At 39.7% G+C, this 17,803-nt stretch overlaps 2 protein-coding genes across 2 annotated transcripts; both read left to right on the top strand.

The window, feature by feature from the left end:
- The first annotated feature begins 1,611 nt into the window (after positions 1-1,611).
- On the top strand, positions 1,612-15,518 carry slc24a2b (solute carrier family 24 member 2b). Its single transcript, XM_077525031.1, has 10 exons — positions 1,612-1,819; positions 3,015-4,042; positions 9,679-9,717; positions 9,786-9,897; positions 10,562-10,648; positions 10,863-10,939; positions 11,017-11,157; positions 12,494-12,583; positions 13,227-13,393; positions 13,461-15,518. Exons 2-10 carry the CDS (start codon positions 3,146-3,148, stop codon positions 13,708-13,710), a joined length of 1,860 nt encoding a protein of 619 aa, XP_077381157.1. The 5' UTR covers positions 1,612-1,819; positions 3,015-3,145; the 3' UTR covers positions 13,711-15,518.
- Positions 15,519-15,979: 461 nt separating this feature from the next.
- On the top strand, positions 15,980-17,587 carry xpa (xeroderma pigmentosum, complementation group A). The gene is made up of 4 exons (XM_077524649.1): positions 15,980-16,734; positions 16,798-16,903; positions 16,987-17,270; positions 17,354-17,587. The coding sequence occupies exons 1-4, from the start codon at positions 16,449-16,451 to the stop codon at positions 17,506-17,508; spliced, it is 831 nt and encodes a 276-aa protein (XP_077380775.1). The 5' UTR covers positions 15,980-16,448; the 3' UTR covers positions 17,509-17,587.
- The last annotated feature ends 216 nt before the right edge of the window (positions 17,588-17,803 follow it).

A 17,803-nucleotide genomic window follows, 5' to 3' on the forward strand; every position in this document is an offset into this window, starting at 1 on the left:
TTTAAACCAATGTGCTTTGGTTGCCAAGAGTAAATCAATTAGTAACAAAATTATGAATGAACGAACATAAGTAACACACTACATGTGTCTGTCATTATCTCAAGACGGGACTGTCTCAAGTGAAGAGAAACAAGCGCATGGCTTGTAGCACCTATAATAATTTCCTCAAAATGTAATAATACCTGAAACTTTGCCAGATGAAAATGAAACGAAAACTAAAACAGAGCCCATTCATTGAGACTATAACGATAACTAAAATTGGCTAACAATTTTGTCAATGACTAAAACGAAAATGAAAACTACACTGATGAAAATACCCACAATCCAATCAGAAGGAATGAAACGCGGGTTGGAGAAAAGAACCACTCAAAAACTGTTCAGTGTTCACTGCACTTTATGTTTACATTCATTCATTGTGCAGCTGTAAGATGAATCTCAAGCAATTTTGCATTTTTTTTAATTTTATTTTGGTGACAACTTATATTGTCAGTTCAACATGTTTCATTGGAACAATTGAACAATTAATAAAGACACTGCGGTTTTTAAATGTTTGCTGCGTGTTAAAGTATAATTACAAATAGGTGTTGCGATTTTCTGTGTAAAGGTTGAAATGTGTGCAAAAGGAAAATATCGACTAAACTATCAATTTAGTCGACTAAAATTGGATTAAAACTATAATACAATAAGATGACTAAATTATGACTAAAACTTTTAGTAAAATTTTAGTAAAAACACTATAACTAAAACTAAATAAAAGATTTTGTCAAAATTAACACTGCATATGACACACTAACACTTCAGTCCCTTTGAACGGGAGAACTAAAAAGCTTCCATGCTTTTTTGTGGTACGCAAGGTCAAGTGTAGTTTCTCTTGCATGGGAAGAGAGTCAGAGACTTTATTTTTATTTCAGGTCACGCAGGCGATCTATTGTATCTCAGGCTACCTTGAAGGAAGGGTAGCTTAGTTTACTTGGTTATATAAAAGGTTTAGCCCTGACAGGACAGTGCTCAGGCCTTAATTTAGCAACTACAGACTTCAAACAACGTAAATCAAAAAAGTCACCTCAAGCTTGTAACATATTCTCAAACATAAAAATCTGGGCAGGCTCATGATGGAGCTAAAAATTTCTTGAAGTCATCCACAGCAACATTTGCTGGTGAGTGAAAGTGAGAGCTCCACACCATTAAGTATGCTCCTGTTTAATTGGATAGGAGCAGTAGGAGATGAGAAACAAAAGGCCAGATTATTTAAATCAATGGTTCTTAACCTTGCTGGAGGTACTGAACCCCGCCGGTTTCCCATGCACACTCACTAAACCTATCTTTATTGAAAAATAAAATATGATTGATAACTCGGAGTACCCACAAATTACTCCGTTTCAAAAAGGTCCATGACCGTCTCTAAACAACATTGCACATCATCCCAGTTGAACTTTGCGGTTACATCAAAGTACAGTACTGGGGATAGTTTTCCACAGGCCAGTGACCCGCTGGCACGATAGGCCACAGCTTTATCGCGCCGTATAAGCTCGTTGAGGCTGACAACACCCATCGACTTGGGTGTGAGGATGAAGAGAAGGGATGGTGGGGTGAGGTGGGAGAAGCAGGGAGGGAGGAAGAGAGAAGGAGCGAGGGGAGGAGCACTTGGCGTTCAGCGCTTGGCTTGTTCGCTTTGGAACGTCGTCTCGGGGAGGAATATCGCACGGAGAATGCACCATTGGCAACTTTAAACATCACTTTGGATTTTTTTGAATTGATTGAATTGATTGGACTATTATTTCCATCTTCAGGCCAGTTGGCTGAGCGACCTCCAACTCAGGTGAGAGTACAGTTTCTTATGTGCATATTTGTGTGGTTTTTATCTTTGGATATAGTATGTTGTTGATGTCGTGCTGCTTTGATTCCCAGATTAAAATTTCCAATTTATTTATTTATTATTAGTATTTTTTTTAATGAATACTTGTGCATCAGTCAGGAAGTTTGAAAGTTATACATCATGTATGTTGCCCTTCTATCTTATTTTTCTTTTAACCCTAAAATTGATGTTTGATTTATGCTGATGTCTACTTTTTAACTTGGTGCAGCAAGCAGCAGTGTGCTGGCTCTGTGGCTTATCTAAGTATATCTTATCAGGGATTAGCGAGCCTCCTAATAAGCTTTCACTAATGTCAGAAGATGCTCACAGGTTCTCAGCACAATGTTAAGAAGGCAGCTGCAGTCACAGAATATAGACAATATAAAAATAAACACTCAGTGCCTAAAATTGGCGTTGAAAATATAACTGATGATTTGCGTGCATTTTATCATTTATTTAGTTTTTCATGCAAACTTTATCATTTCTCATGCTTAATTTGCAAATACATTTCAGTAAAAAAAAAAAAAAACACTTTAAGTTTATAAAGTTAATTAATTGGTAAAATAACTAAGTTTAATGTACTGTAGTTTTACCACTAAAATGAATCAAATATGTACAGTATAAGTGCAATAGTATTCACTATTCACAGTTTACTGTCTGCTATTGGTATATTATTTAACAATGTATGCATTTTTTCTTTACTATTATACAGTATACTATAAGTGAAATACAGCAACCAAGTGCCACAATAGTACTTAAATCTAATGAGACCATTTAAATAATGTTCAGGTTTGACACCGTCAGAGACGTATTGTGAATTAATTAACCATATCCTTATTATAGTGGGAAAAAAAAGTACAGTCGTTGCATTGGTGGCCAACTATGTTGCTTTATGTGTAAACGTTTCTAACATTACCTCCATGATAGTCAAAATATTAGCTACAACACTCAGTATGATGCAGTACACACATTAATAATAAGTATGTCGCTAGATTAATTCTACTTTGACATTGTCATTCAAAACTGAGCATTATTTGGAATCTTTGCAAAGGCAGAATTGTGGTAACTTATTAGTGATGGTTGCCTTTCGTACTTGACTGTAATATTGGGATAGTTCTTACTTCTGGAATGTTAAAATGTTTTATTTGTGTGTGTCTAGGGAGTAATATGAGGAAGCCTTTAAATGGGCTAGACCCTGGAATCCGAGAAGCAAAATGGAAACCAATCGGTGAACCAGTGTGGCCTGTGTGGGGCGATAGTAGATACTTCCACTCTGCCTGAGAAGCAAAGATGATGGAGTCCTTCCTGCCAAGAAGAAGTCAAGACACCATGGATTCGTCCGGCTTTGTGCCCCTTCTCGGACCTCCTCGCAGCTGCATGAGGCACGACTATCAGGGCGTGAAGAGAAAATTGCGACCTGGGCGAATTCTTGGTTTTATCTTCAGCCTGGCGGTGGTCTGCACAGTGTGTTCATGGAGTGCCTTGTCTCTTGCTACCACCAGCGAACCTGAATCCGAGGGTTCAGGAGATGCAGAGGTGCCCCAAAGAACTCTCCTGGAGCACCAGAATGCGTCCGAACCCGCCACCCACCAAACATCCGAAATCGAGATGAATCACGGGGACTACCCAACAGACTATTTTACCGTGGAGGACAGACGCCGAGGCTTTGTGGCGTTTCATATGTTCGGCATGTTGTACATGTTTATAGCCTTAGCCATTGTGTGCGATGAGTTCTTTGTCCCGGCACTGACTGTCATTACGGAAAAGCTGGAGATCTCTGACGATGTCGCAGGGGCCACTTTCATGGCGGCGGGCGGCTCGGCTCCTGAGTTGTTCACCTCCGTCATAGGGGTCTTCGTCTCGCACAGTAACGTGGGCATCGGCACCATCGTTGGCTCCGCCGTCTTTAACATCTTGTTTGTGATCGGCATGTGCGCCATCTTCTCCAAGGAGGTGCTGAACCTCACCTGGTGGCCTCTGTTCAGAGACGTCTCCTTCTACATTGTCGGCCTGCTCATGCTCATCTACTTCTTTCTGGATAATCAAATCACGGTGACGGAAAGTATCAGCCTGCTCATGTGCTACGGCACCTATGTGACATTCATGAAGTTCAACGCCAAAGTAGAACTTCTCATCAAAAGTCAACTGGGTAGCAACCAAGTGGACATAATGGAGACTGCACCTAAGGTAAGTCCATTCCTTCTCTCAATTCGAACTGTCCATCCGTCTTCTGTGTATTTGACAATCCATACAGCCATCAACCCATCCAATCACCTATTTGTCATTAACTCAGTAAAACCCCAAAACATGTAAAAATGTATTTAATACTTTGTCCTTCATGCCCAAAAACGTATTTACACGTTTTGTTTTGTTTTTGTTTTTAAATGCAAGAGCATACAGAAGGCTTTGATGCAGCTTAGGAAGAAGTGGTTTAAAGAAATGGTGACAAAAATGGCCAGCGGGTGGCAGCAGAGTATAAGCGACCAGCCGGATGCAACAAGCTCTTTTTGTCAGTGTTTTCACCAGGAATGTGAATATTGATGAAACTTTGCTATATTCTAATGCTAATTTCTGTGAAACAGAAACAGATACAAATATACTTTTTTTCTGATGAAAGAAGAGACTCTAGTCTTTCTTTTGGTTGGTTCCTCCATGTTTTTATAGCAATAGAAAACAATATTCTGTGGGCCTTGCAAAATCAGTCAAAATCCAATAAAACAGCCGGGATGAAGGGGGTTGCTTCACTGAAAATGGCTGGAATCAAGCCATCCATTGATTCAACCTACTACCGTAGATCTGTCCATCTGTTTGTTGATTGTATTTTTATCCATCCATCTATCCATGGGTCGATCCAACTGCCAATCTGTTTCATTGCTCATCCATCCATCCTTCCAAGCCATTCAACTCTTGTGTCTTTTAATCCATCTGTCATCCTCTTCACCCACTCAGCCGTTCACCCATTCGTCCAACCACCTATCGGCTTGTCATTAATCAACCCATCTATTGGTTCATCCCACTATCTGTCCATCTATCCATCAAGATCCCTTCTTTGATCAAACCAACTGTCCAGATATCCGCCTGACTATCCCTTTATCTGTCCTTCTCCTCATCTATCAAGTTCCTATTTCTATTTATGCCTCTCTGAATCTTTGCATCCGTACAATTTTGGTTCTCCATAAACCCAAACTTTTCATGTTCCCATCAATTTGTTTGTTTCTGCATCCATCTTTACATGCATACGACCAATTCTACATGAATCCATCGTCATCATCCCCTCCAATCATCCATCCATTTTGTCAGCCGTAATTTAATCTATTGATCTCTGCATTGAACAAGCATCCATCTATCCATTCATAAATCTTTCGAGTTGTCCCTCCATCCATCCGTCCTTATGTTTATTGCTCATCGTCCTTCACGAACACGTGTGTATTAGCTCTGCTTATCCATCCACATGCAGGTTGCCAAATGAGACTGTCGCCAAACGATGACACACCTAACATTAATTGCTTTCTAGTATTAAATTGATTTCTTTTAAAAATTGAAGTCTTATTAAAGAGCCATCAAATACAGCTAAAAGTCATGAACATAAATTTTACAAAGGTAGTTTTTTTTCCTTTTGTTTTTTCGGCTGGGAGAATCTGTTTCGCACAGATGGCAGAGGCCAGACGTGATGAACCAGGAGCACACAAGGTGTTGATACGCCACTCAGGAATTAACAGAAGGTCCAACTCACGTGAATTCCTCAGTGCAAGGGTATAAAAATGTTTGTCTTGCGCTTCTGTCACTCAGAAGTGTGTACCAGACGCAGCCACAGGCCACGGCCTCTACGTGCTGACTTAAAGATCAGGCTTCATCTTTAGTGTCTACTTTTAGAAACCAGGTCCAGACTCAAAACCATTCCGCTCACAGAATGGGGCTGATGTAACAGCTCAATGACTTGGGCTCAATTAATCAGCTGACATTTAGGTTTAAAGTATTCTAAAAGGTGTTGATATCTTCCATTTTAATCTGAATCTGCTTTGCATTATAAAGGACAAGAAATTGTCATAAGAGACCATTTTAAGTATCTCTCTCTCATCACCACTCACTCCTTTAATGCATCTTCTCTTCTATATGACATTGTGAAGATGCCTCTTCATTCTGTAGGGCAAGTGGATGCGTCGGTTCTGCACGTGATTTGTACTGTGTGTGGATTGGCCTTGTATTAACACACTCAACAGAGGCAATCACTTGACATCCACTTTTCCAATCACTTCACATTGAAAGTCCAAATTATGGAGTGCCATTGTGCTGTGTGACGTAGTACAAGGGCAAACAAAGACTTAGTGTTGTAGTCAAGACCACACTGACTGAGACCAAGACATTATCAAGACTAGTGAGTATCGAGACTAAGATAAGACCAATACTTTTGGAGGCCAAAACCACAAGACCAAGACTTTTTGAGGTCGAGGTCGAGACAAGACCAAGAATTTGGAGGTTGAAACCAAGAGAAGACCAAGACTTTTGGAGGTAGAGACGGAGAAAACCAAGACTTTTGAAGGTTGTGGCTGAGATAAGACCAAAAATCTTGGTGGACAAAACCAAGACTTTTGGCGGTCAAAACCAAGACAAGACCAAAACTTTGAGAGGTCAAGACCAAGACTTTTGGAGGTCGAGGCCAAGACAAGGCCAAGATTTTGGAGGTGGAGACGGAGACAAGACCAATAATTTTGGAGGTTGAGACCGAGTGACAAGACCAAATTTTTTGTCGGTTGAGACCGAGACAAGACCAAGACTTCTGGAGGTCAAGACCGAGACAAGACAAAGACTTTTGGCGGTCGAAACCAAGACAAGACCAAAACTTTGAGAGGTCAAGACCAAGACTTTTGGAGGTCGAGGCCAAGACAAGGCCAAGATTTTGGAGGTGGAGACGGAGACAAGACCAATAATTTTGGAGGTTGAGACCGAGTGACAAGACCAAATTTTTTGTCGGTTGAGACCGAGACAAGACCAAGACTTCTGGAGGTCAAGACCGAGACAAGACAAAGACTTTTGGCGGTCGAAACCAAGACAAGACCAAAACTTTGAGAGGTCAAGACCAAGACTTTTGGAGGTCGAGGCCAAGACAAGGCCAAGATTTTGGAGGTGGAGACAGAGACAAGACCAATAATTTTGGAGGTTGAGACCGAGTGACAAGACCAAATTTTTTGGCGGTTGAGACCGAGACAAGACCAAGACTTCTGGAGGTCGAGACCGAGACAAGACCAAGACTTTTGGCGGACAAAACCAGGACTTTTGAAGGTTGAGGCCGAGATAAGACCAAAAATCGTGTTGGTCAAGACCAGAGACAAGACCAAGACTTTTGGCGGTCAAAACCAAGACAAGACCAAGACTTTTGGAGGTTGAGACGGCAACAAGATTAAGATTTTTAAAAGTCAAGGCTGAGACGACCAAGAATTTTGGAGGTTGAGACCGAGACAAGACCAAGATATTTGGAGGTCAAGGCCGAGACAAGACTAAGACTTTTGAAGGTCGAGACCGAGACAGGACCAAAACTTTTGGAAGTCAAATCTAAGACAACACCAAGACTGTATATAATTTATTAAAGAAAAATCACAAAAAAACTGAACAAAATGGCCACTATCTCTTCTTTCATTGCATTTGCAACAAAAACAATTCCTGCTATGCTTTTTTTCTGAGATAGTACAATGAAACAGGGGGTCTTGACAGTCCAGGTGACACCAGGAAAGTAGCGCAGCACCTGCACTCTGCGTTTCACACAGTAGTACTTGGCCTGGTCTCAACCGGTCTTGATCAAGAATCCTGTCCAAGACTGGGACAACACTGAGTAAATCAAAAGTAAGCATAGTCTTATATATCCTAAAGTTCCAAGCACATTTAAGTGATAGAATGCTCTTTGTGGCTTTTGCTGCCTTCTGGGAATCGGGTGTCCGATCGGCTACGTAACATCGCCCCCACGAAGAGCTTTTATGTCCACCTGTCCTCGTGTAATGGTTGCTGCTAAATAATCCCAAAGGTTAATGCTCTCTAATCTCATTATAGCCGCTAATAATAGTCAGATGCTCTCTGGTGTTAGAGGGTGGAAGACGAAGGGTGGAGAACAAGAAGACCTCTCCTCAACCCAGCCTGACAAGCATCATGAAGTTATGACGAAGTTAGGAGACGGAACCAAACCCTTCATTCAGTTTCCATGTTGAAAGTAGAGTGAGAAGCTGCTAGTTTGCTTGCTGATAGCACGGAAGACACCAATCCTCTCTGATCCCCTTAACATCTTCTTACCTTCAGTGACGACAGCAAACACACATCTCAACGGTCTCTCAATCACTTCCACAAAATGTCCAACACTGACATGATCTATATAAATCATAGCTGCACTTGGACGCATTGTACTTGTGAAAATTATACTTTTCAGTTTTGTGCTCCGTTTCTCTATTGAAGTGTTTCCCATCATTTATTGAGCCAAAGTGGACATTTTTACAATGGAAAAATCTCATGTTTTTTGTTTTTTCTTTTGTTTTGACTAAAGTGATTAAATTCAGCAAGGTGTGCGGTCTCCATTGTGGAAGCAGAAACAGACTTGCTGAAGTCTTTGTGAAACAATAACATGAACATACATACACACACAATAGTTGTGCTGCAGTACGATTGTGCATTTAAAATATATTATTAATAATAATAAATTGATTTCTATGACAGATAAATTAGGCCTGCTCGATAATGAAGAAAATATTAATCACGATTAATTTGGTAATAATTTATTAAATCACGATTAGGACAACCAATTGTTTTTTGGTACAGAACAAGAACATTTTTAAACATGTAAAAAAAAATATTAAAACAAATACATTTCTTTGAAACACTATAATTATGCAAGTTCCTTGTAGACCAAACAAGATTTATTAAATTAGTCATTTTAAAATAAAAAAAATAAAATAAAATAAAAAAAAAAGTGCAAATATATGAATTTTAAACAACTCAAAATTAGTATTAATAATTTTTTATTTTTGCTTAAGGTTATGACAATTTTGTAATTGTGGAGTCTAATAACTGAAATTGTAATTTAATTTTGATTATTTGCACAGCGCTATAACAAAGGCTGTTTTTCCAGTGTTCAGTGTACTGTAGTTTAAATTATGTAATCTTTTTAATTGTATTTATTAAGTATGTAATCAATTTAACGTACAAGGCGCTTTGTTTGATTATAAAAATGCATTTGACAGTTTATTTAATCATGCATTTATACATTTTATTTAATGGCAAATGGCAGAGGTTAGGTGGAAATTTGGCATAGAAACAATTTATTTAGGTTTCTAAATTGAATTATCATTTAGCTAAAACATTTTTTTCTCATAAATCCAAGATGTTTTCCCCCCCAAACGTTATCACAAAGTCACGTTACTTTTTGTCTTAATGGAGGTAACATTATACAGTATATTCTTAGAATGCATACGGTTACATATTAATACTGTATACCATATTATTATTTCACTGCTCATTCTCTCCTGCCTATTTGGTCACTTTTATTCATTGCATTTCATTTGTGCGACTAAGTTGCTTTGTCACAGTTCAATGACAAGATTTGAAACGTTGCAAGTGTCGAATTGTAAATTGCATTCAAGGATAATTTTGACCCTGCTGAGTGTGATGAGTTGTTTGCATTTTCACCATTTCACTTGAAAAGCACCTTGTTGGTTGAGGTGTCGTCAGTGGGTGAAATTGAAGTGGCGGTTTTCCCACATGGCACCCAAAATCTGTATGCTATTGCAGGAATTGTGAAAATATTTGGGGGTGAATTAACCGTTTTCCCTCTGTTTCTCCAACAGGTCAACGCCCCTCCTGCAGATGATGAGAACAAACTGATGGTGAGTCTACTTTGATGTATGCAAAGTTTGTAAGAGTTGTGAATGGTGACACGTTTACATCTCTGCAGGCCAAACCAAGGTTACAGAGGGAAGGCAGCTGTGCTTCACTGCACAACTCATTGATGAGAAACAGCATTTTCCAGCTCATGATACATACACTGGACCCCCTGAGTAATGAAGGTGTGTTGAGGCAAACTACACTTACTGACACTTGCACTCGGATGTTTCATCAACACAAACTACAGTTCGTTATATAAGTATAGAGAGACACTGTCAGCAAGATTAGGTACATACACTCCCACTAATTAAACATTGTCAAATACCTCACCTCGTAACCCTATAGCACCAAATGTATCATAACATTTTAATATAATATGTATCATATGTATTTTTTTCCCCATTAAAACCCTGACGTATGTGATCTGACACATGCATTGCACGGATTAATCCATAAGATGGCAGTATCACCCAGTACTTATTAATAGTGGGAAATGTTCTTTCTGACTTTAGGAAATACTAATATGTTTGATATGTGTGTTTATTAGTTATAAATGTACGAATTTAAAGTTTTGTGACCGGATGTATCAAATATGACACAAATCAAAAGTCATATGTGGAAGTGATTTTTTTTTTTTTTCCCAAAAGGACCAATAAATACTCTATTTACAATGAATCCGAATTTTCTCTCATATATTTCATAGTTCAGGCTTCATAGGATTAATTGATTAGTTGACAATACAGTAGCAAAATGAATTTTTACACACACAAAAACAAATAATAGTAAGATATTTCCCTAATGCCAAAAGTAATCAACTAATTGCGAAATCAAACATTCATGTTTCAGGGCGATTCAAAGAGAAGGCATCAATCCTTCACAAAATGGCAAAACAGAAGTGTAAAGAAGATCAGGCTGTCAGTACCAACGGTGTTGGTGAGTTATCTTTAATTTCCATTCATCCATCGCAAGTGGGCTGAGATATACAGTATGCTAAAGAATAAATAAATTATATTTAGTATGGATGGTTACATTTGGTGCAACATGGATACAGTGTGACTTATTGCAGTGGCAATCAGCACTTTGACCTGATCCATTTGAATTCACGTGTTTTATTCCCAATTGTCTCTCTGTGTGTTCTTTCCTCAAGCCATTAAAACCATTTCCAAAAGTACCAAGGTCGCAGTGGAGGTCACGCCTCCCATGAATGGTGTCGTAGGAGATGAGGTATGTTGAATCGTTAAGTAAAAGCAGCTGAGAAATGTGGAAAGAAAACACAATATCATAAACGGGATTTTTGTCAGGGTGGCGAAGAGGAAGAGGAAGATGAAGATCAGCCTCTCAGCCTGGCGTGGCCTGACACCACCCGGAAACGTCTCACCTACCTCATCATCCTCCCTATTGTCTTTCCTCTCTGGCTCACGCTGCCTGATGTCAGGAGAGAGGTGACTATACACACACACAAACACACAAACTGTGTAAATGGATAGATGGATTTTTTTTTTAAAAAGCAGCAAAATTCAAAAATAAGCACTCACAATAATGTAGTATAAATAAAAACATTGAGTATTTTTTTCTGTAATCTAAATAATCTTTTCAGTTTAAAAGAACTTACTTGGGGCTGGTGTGGCTCAGTATTAGAGTGTTGGTCTTTGTTAAGTTTAAAGTGTATATATTATTATATGTATTTGCTAAAATGCTTTAAACACATATGAACTTTAAGTTAACTGCTTTCTTCAGATGAACTGACAGTGTGGCTGTTTTTAAAATGAGTCACACCATCTGAGGCAAAAGCGAAAACGAGAACTTTCATTGCTAATGGATAATCACTTGCTTATTTACAACACACTTACATCCAAGCAGACAGATGTTATTTATAGATAATGCAGAGTTGCACTATTGCGCTTTTCCCACCCCTTACTAGTGCAATGCTATTTTTTGTAACCGGACAGGAAATAATCCCCAATAAAAAGAGAGGACGCAAGAGAATTGCCAGAGCATCTTTGACAGCTTGTACCGAGCAACTCTGCTCTCCTTGCTGCGAGTAAAAACGAATAAGTGTTGTCTTCTCATCCTTGTTTGTCATTCTTCTATGTTTTGGTGTGTAAACCTAAGAGTCTTGTAACCCTGACATTGTGGGTTCGATTCCAGGCTGCTGTGACCACATTAAAGTGTCCTTGAACAGTTGCTTCTGATGCTGTGTCATCAGTAGGTGATGAGTAGTCAACATGTAAAGCGCTTTGATGGCCTTATAAGGTGGAAAAGCACGATATAAATGAAGTCACATTTACTTTAACCTCCAGGATCCCATGTTGGCTAACAACAGAACCCAGGATGTTGTTTTGGTCCTATTTTAAATTCATCAACGTTGTGTTGGAGGCTACTAGCATGTAGCCACATCCTAGCTAGCGCTAAGTTACTCCGTCTCTCAGGTCCGGCCAGTGTCCACGTTTACAGTAACAAATGATATATGATATATTGTAGAATGAAAAATTTTCAGGAATAAAACCTCAGCCCCCTTTTTGATCATCACTTAGGCCGACTATTGTCGCTATGGTCATGTTGGTTGTTATAGTGGTACTTTGAAAGCAAAGGTTTTTTTTGTTTTTTTTTTTAGGTTGTGCAAAAGGTTTGAGAACCACTGCAATATGATTTATAACTTTCAAATTTGACATGCTACATTTTATGGGAGAACATAATATCATGCACTACCTTATTATACTGTATACAGGACATAAAGTAAATCTGGACATTGAATAATATCCTCTGTGGTTGTTTCAGACCTCAGAAAAGTTCTTCCCCATCACCTTCATTGGCGCCATCTCTTGGATTGCTTTCTTCTCCTACCTGATGGTGTGGTGGGCGCATCAGGTAACAGACACACATACATTTTTTTTTCTTTCTATTCTCTCCTGTCTATTTTGGATCTGGACGCCGAATGCAGCAGTCAGGGTGTTAAATATATGACCTCTGCCGCTAATCCCTGGCTAATCTGCCTTGAGATACAGCCAGATCAACCTGCAACGCTCTATTTTAGTGGTGCAAATGCAAAAGGCAGACGTGAAGTGGGAGATCATGCGTGCAAGGTCTATACCACTTATCTTCATTAGGGTCGGTCGCGGGTGAGCTGGAGCATATCCTAGTTGACTTTGGGCGAGGCCGGGGTATGCCCTCCACTGGTGGGCAGCCGATCACGGGGCATAAAACTGTTTCTATTACCACCAATAACAAAAATGCATAAAACTCCTAGAGCAGGCCAAAGCCTAACCAGAACGGCTGCACTGCTTACTCTGCATCAACAAAAGCTTGATTCAGCAACTTTGGAGCATGACAAAGCTTTAGCTACCAACTCCAGGTGGTTAAAAGGCTTCAGGGAGATTATAATGCTCAACAACCTGAAGTCAGCTTTATCACTCTTCGAAGCATCCGCTGAATCAAGCTTTTGTTGATGCTGAGTTCCAGTGTAGTGCAGTGAATCAATGAAGCATCAATCAAATGTTTCTTTGTCCTGTAGGTTGGAGAGACATTCTGGATCACCGAGGAGATCATGGGTCTGACTATTCTAGCAGCGGGCACTTCCATCCCTGACCTCATCACCAGTGTGATCGTGGCCCGAAAAGGCCTCGGTGACATGGCCGTGTCCAGTTCAGTGGGCTCCAACATCTTTGACATCACTGTGGGGTAAGTGGAAGCTATACACAAGGCAAGATATGACCAGCTCATGATTGTTCTCCAACTTTCCCTCTAGTCTGCCATTCCCGTGGCTCATCTACAACATCATCAACGACTTCAAGCCGGTGGAGGTGAGCAGCAACGGCCTTTTCTGCGCCATCGTCCTCCTCTTCCTCATGCTCCTCTTCGTCATCATCTCCATCGCCGCCTGTAAGTGGAGGATGAGCAAGTTCCTCGGCTTCCTCATGTTCCTGCTCTACTTTGTTTTCCTCGTCGTCAGCGTCATGCTGGAGGACAAAATTCTAATCTGCCCGGTAACCGACTGAGAGAGGAGCCTGTTGGACGGGACTTAAAAACTTGATTTCAGCCGTGAGGCTCCGTTTTGTGGGTTGATACCTACTTGAAGAGACTGATGGACCAGTTTCAGGAACACTGACTGAAGAAGTCAAGCAAGGTTCATCATCAGAGATTGTGACGTGTGTGGGGAAACTACCCATGGAAGAAATGACGTTACATGATTTATGGTGATGATTATAAATGGACATTATTTTGTGTTGTAAAGTTTTGCAGGGATTCTCATTATCATGCGGGAAAAAAAGAGAGACTTCATATTTGTGAAGGCTGGATAATTAGATTTCAAATGTTTTATTTCATGCACTGTACATCGTCGTTCAATTTGGTTAATCACAATCATTTGCAGTTACTGTTCCATTAAAAATTTGCAGTACAGTAAACAGATTTTTAACTAACTTGGGTGCCCATTATCTCTGCCAATATCCGTACAGTGTGTTTTGATGAATGTTTGTTTTCTTTTCGTACAATACGATAATATAAATACCGTTGTTTTTGGTATGCCTTTCAACGCATCACGTCTTGACTGTAATCCTCTGCGGTTGCTGGCCACCTAAATTTTGGATTCACATGCTGTTGGTTGTGTGTTCAATGCAGAGAAAACCAATATGGAGCTTGAACTTCTCAGTCGGTACGGACAAAAGTATTGAGACACTTTACACCTACAGTAAAAATGGGAAGAAAAATGTGCAGTGAGTTATACACACATGGACAACATTTTGGTTGTTACATTATAATTTACGGAACATATCCTTTCTAGTCACACTTGACCTCAAAGATTACACATTTCTGCTTCATATAATTTTATTATTGTACTGAAGAGGATACAAAAGTCATTTTCTTTGCTCATACATAAAGGTAAATAAATTCTGGTTCCAATTTTTACTTGAATTGACTGAACCTATGTTTTCAAACTAGTACAGACATGGTGAGATGAAAATGTCAGGAAGTTAGTGAAATACCCGATAAAGGCACAATCCGTCCCCCTGAATAACACCATCCGCTGCATTTTTGTCTTGTCATCCAAACTGTTTTGTGCTTACATAAATGACAACTTTTTCAGTGCAATTTTAATCAGCACACAATACATGTACTGTATAGTCAAAGTGTAAGGTGGTGAGGTGCTGGAATCTGCTTTTTTTGTCCCCTCTAGATTTTAAAAAACCCAAACAATTCTTTCATATTCATCTATATATTTGCTTGTGTGTTTCACTTTTCTCCCTGGTTATCAATGTAGAAGTCTTTTCCTATTTAGATATATCTTGTTATCCAGGTGAAAAAAAAAAAAAAATCAGCAACACAAAAACATACTTGATCTCTATTTTTTCTCCATAAATACATAAATTGAACTCACCTAATATTTGTAAGAATATCTGTTGTGCTTTGCATTTGTGTATATAATTGTAAAAAGAAAACAAATATATATATATATATATATATATATATATATATATTACATGACAGTTTTGTCAAGACTGTATATAAACTCCTGTATGTAATCATAGTCAATTCAACATCTATTCTAAGAAGTCAGCTATAGGACGCTCATGCAGTAACATTTTTAAATTGTTGCTTTGATGATTACTGTGAGTTGCACATGGACATGCGTCCGTTGCATAAACATTTACGAGAGTCAATCACTGGAAACAATGACCAACATTTTTTTTTCATCATATTGTTATGCAAGCATGGAATTGTTCTCATTTGTTACTTGAATTATGTATAACAATGTTAAAAAAAAAAAATACTGTATTCCTCAACTCTCTGTCTAAAATGTCATTAAATAAATAATACTGAACTAAAAACAACAATAACTGATCTTGTGCTAATACTATAAAATTTAAGTAATCTGAAATACATTCTTTAATATATTTTGGATGGATGGATGGATGGATGGATAGATAGATAGATAGATAGACAGACAGACAGACACTTAGAATCAGCCCCATCCCGTTTACCCTAATGAGGATGGACTGTATTAAAAAAAAAATAGATGAATTGTGGGTTGTGTTGTGTTATTTTAAATGACCCGAGGACTGATTTATTACTAATTATTAAATCTACAAAGTGATAAAATGTCTGTAACTGTACCTGTCACATACCACACGATGGCGGTACTAATGGGGGTGGGGGGGTGGGGTGAAGACGTTTCCGGAAGTGAAGCTGTGACTTTTACGTAACCCATGCGACATGGCTTTCTACCATGCATGCCTACATGAACCATGAACTAGTAGGGGCAAAGGCGTCATAACACGTGTTTGGACAGCAACAAAAGAACGAAAGAACAAGGATGCCAGTGTAGGTCTGTTGGATACATTTGTGTACAAATCCATACATTCACGATTAGGGCCCTGGGAATAAGCTTTAAGATGTATAAATTTCGTTTTTGGCATTTTATTGTTTTCTTTTCAAATGTTCAGCATTAACAGCATACGCTCTGTCGTTAACAGAAAAGTAACCCTCATGAAAATTGATTGGGGGGGAAAAAGAAGCAAATTATACTATATTTAAATATACGTTCGTTCTGTTTAATGGAACCATCGCCCCTACCAATATGGCTGCCCGTAAGCACGTTTTTAATCCGCTTTTCTAGAGAGCGATGTTGTATAATGTCTGTGGTTGCCACAGGCTGTGCGTAACATTTGGAGGAGGCTTGTTTTTCAAAATAGAAGTATTGTTTACGTTCTGAGTAATTTTGGTTCCATCGAGCAACATGGACCCCTCCGGGTCACTGAAGTTGGCTGTTCCTGATGATCCCGTCGTTGAACCAAGTCCCAAACCCGAACTTTCTGCTGCGATGCGGGCAAAAATCGAGAGGAATCGACAGCGGGCGTTGATGCTCCGACAAGCCCGGATAGCGAGCCGCCCTTCGGCCGCAGAGCACGGAGGCACTCCGGCTAAAGTATGCAAAACCATCGACTCCGGTGCGGGCTTTTTCATCGAGGAAGAGGAGGGTTTGGAGGAGAAGCAGAAAGCCAGTAAGGTGGTGCACCAGCCAGGTAGGTACGCGAGGTGTCTTTGTGCGTTCGTTTCATATTCTGATGCCCTGTATTGGGTCGCAGCTCCGGTCATTGAGCCAGACTACCTGTTCTGCGATGACTGTCAGAAACCCTTCATGGATTCCTACCTCAGCAACAGCTTTGACCTGTCTGTGTGTGACAAGTGCAGGTACATGAATACACATAACATCTTTGGGCTGTAAAATTCGTTACTATAGTTTTTCAAGTTAAAGTTGACTATTTCCCCTTCAGAGACAGCAACGAGAAACACAAGTTGATCTCCAGGACTGAGGCCAAGCAGAACTACCTCCTGAAGGACTGTGACCTGGACAAGAGAGAGCCTCCTCTCAAGTTCATATTGAGGAAAAACCCTCACAACCCCCACTGGGGCGACATGAAGCTTTACCTTAAACTGCATGTAGAGAAGCGATGTATGGAGGTGTGGGGTTCGGAGGCGGCGCTGGAGGAAGCCAAGGAGGCGAGGGAAGAAAACAGAGAAGTGCAGAAACAAAAACGCTTCAACAAGAAAGTCAAAGGTTGGTGAAGTGCTCAAACATGGAATTTGCATGGAGCACCTTAGCGTGCAGTGTGAAAATCTTTTTGTGAATGTGTTTGTCAGAGCTGCGTCGGGCAGTGAGGAGTAGCATGTGGGCCAAAGATACTAGCGCTCACCAACATGAATATGGACCAGAGGTGGTGGTTGACCTGGAAGAGGACCTCTACAAGAAAACCTGCAAGACCTGCGGGCATGAACTCACCTATGAAAAGATGTAAATGGACACTGTTGCACTTTCTCTTCCTCCTTAATCACTTTTGGTATTATATTTTGTAATAAAACATTTCACTCAATTCAGGCAAATGTTTGAGGAAATTTCCATTGTGTCAGTAGTTTATTTTAAAGCAAACAGACCTCAAGCTGCATAAAGTTAATGGACATATTTGCAATGTGTACATCCTTACTGGACGCAGGAAATGAACTTAAGCAGGTTTAAATCTGTCAGTCACAATTCAAATGGGTTCATAGTGGGTGGTCAAGGATTGGATGTGAACATGACAGGCACATAATCTG

Source organism: Festucalex cinctus, chromosome 6 (genome assembly GCF_051991245.1).
Source record: "Festucalex cinctus isolate MCC-2025b chromosome 6, RoL_Fcin_1.0, whole genome shotgun sequence".
Lineage (NCBI taxonomy): Eukaryota > Metazoa > Chordata > Actinopteri > Syngnathiformes > Syngnathidae > Festucalex > Festucalex cinctus.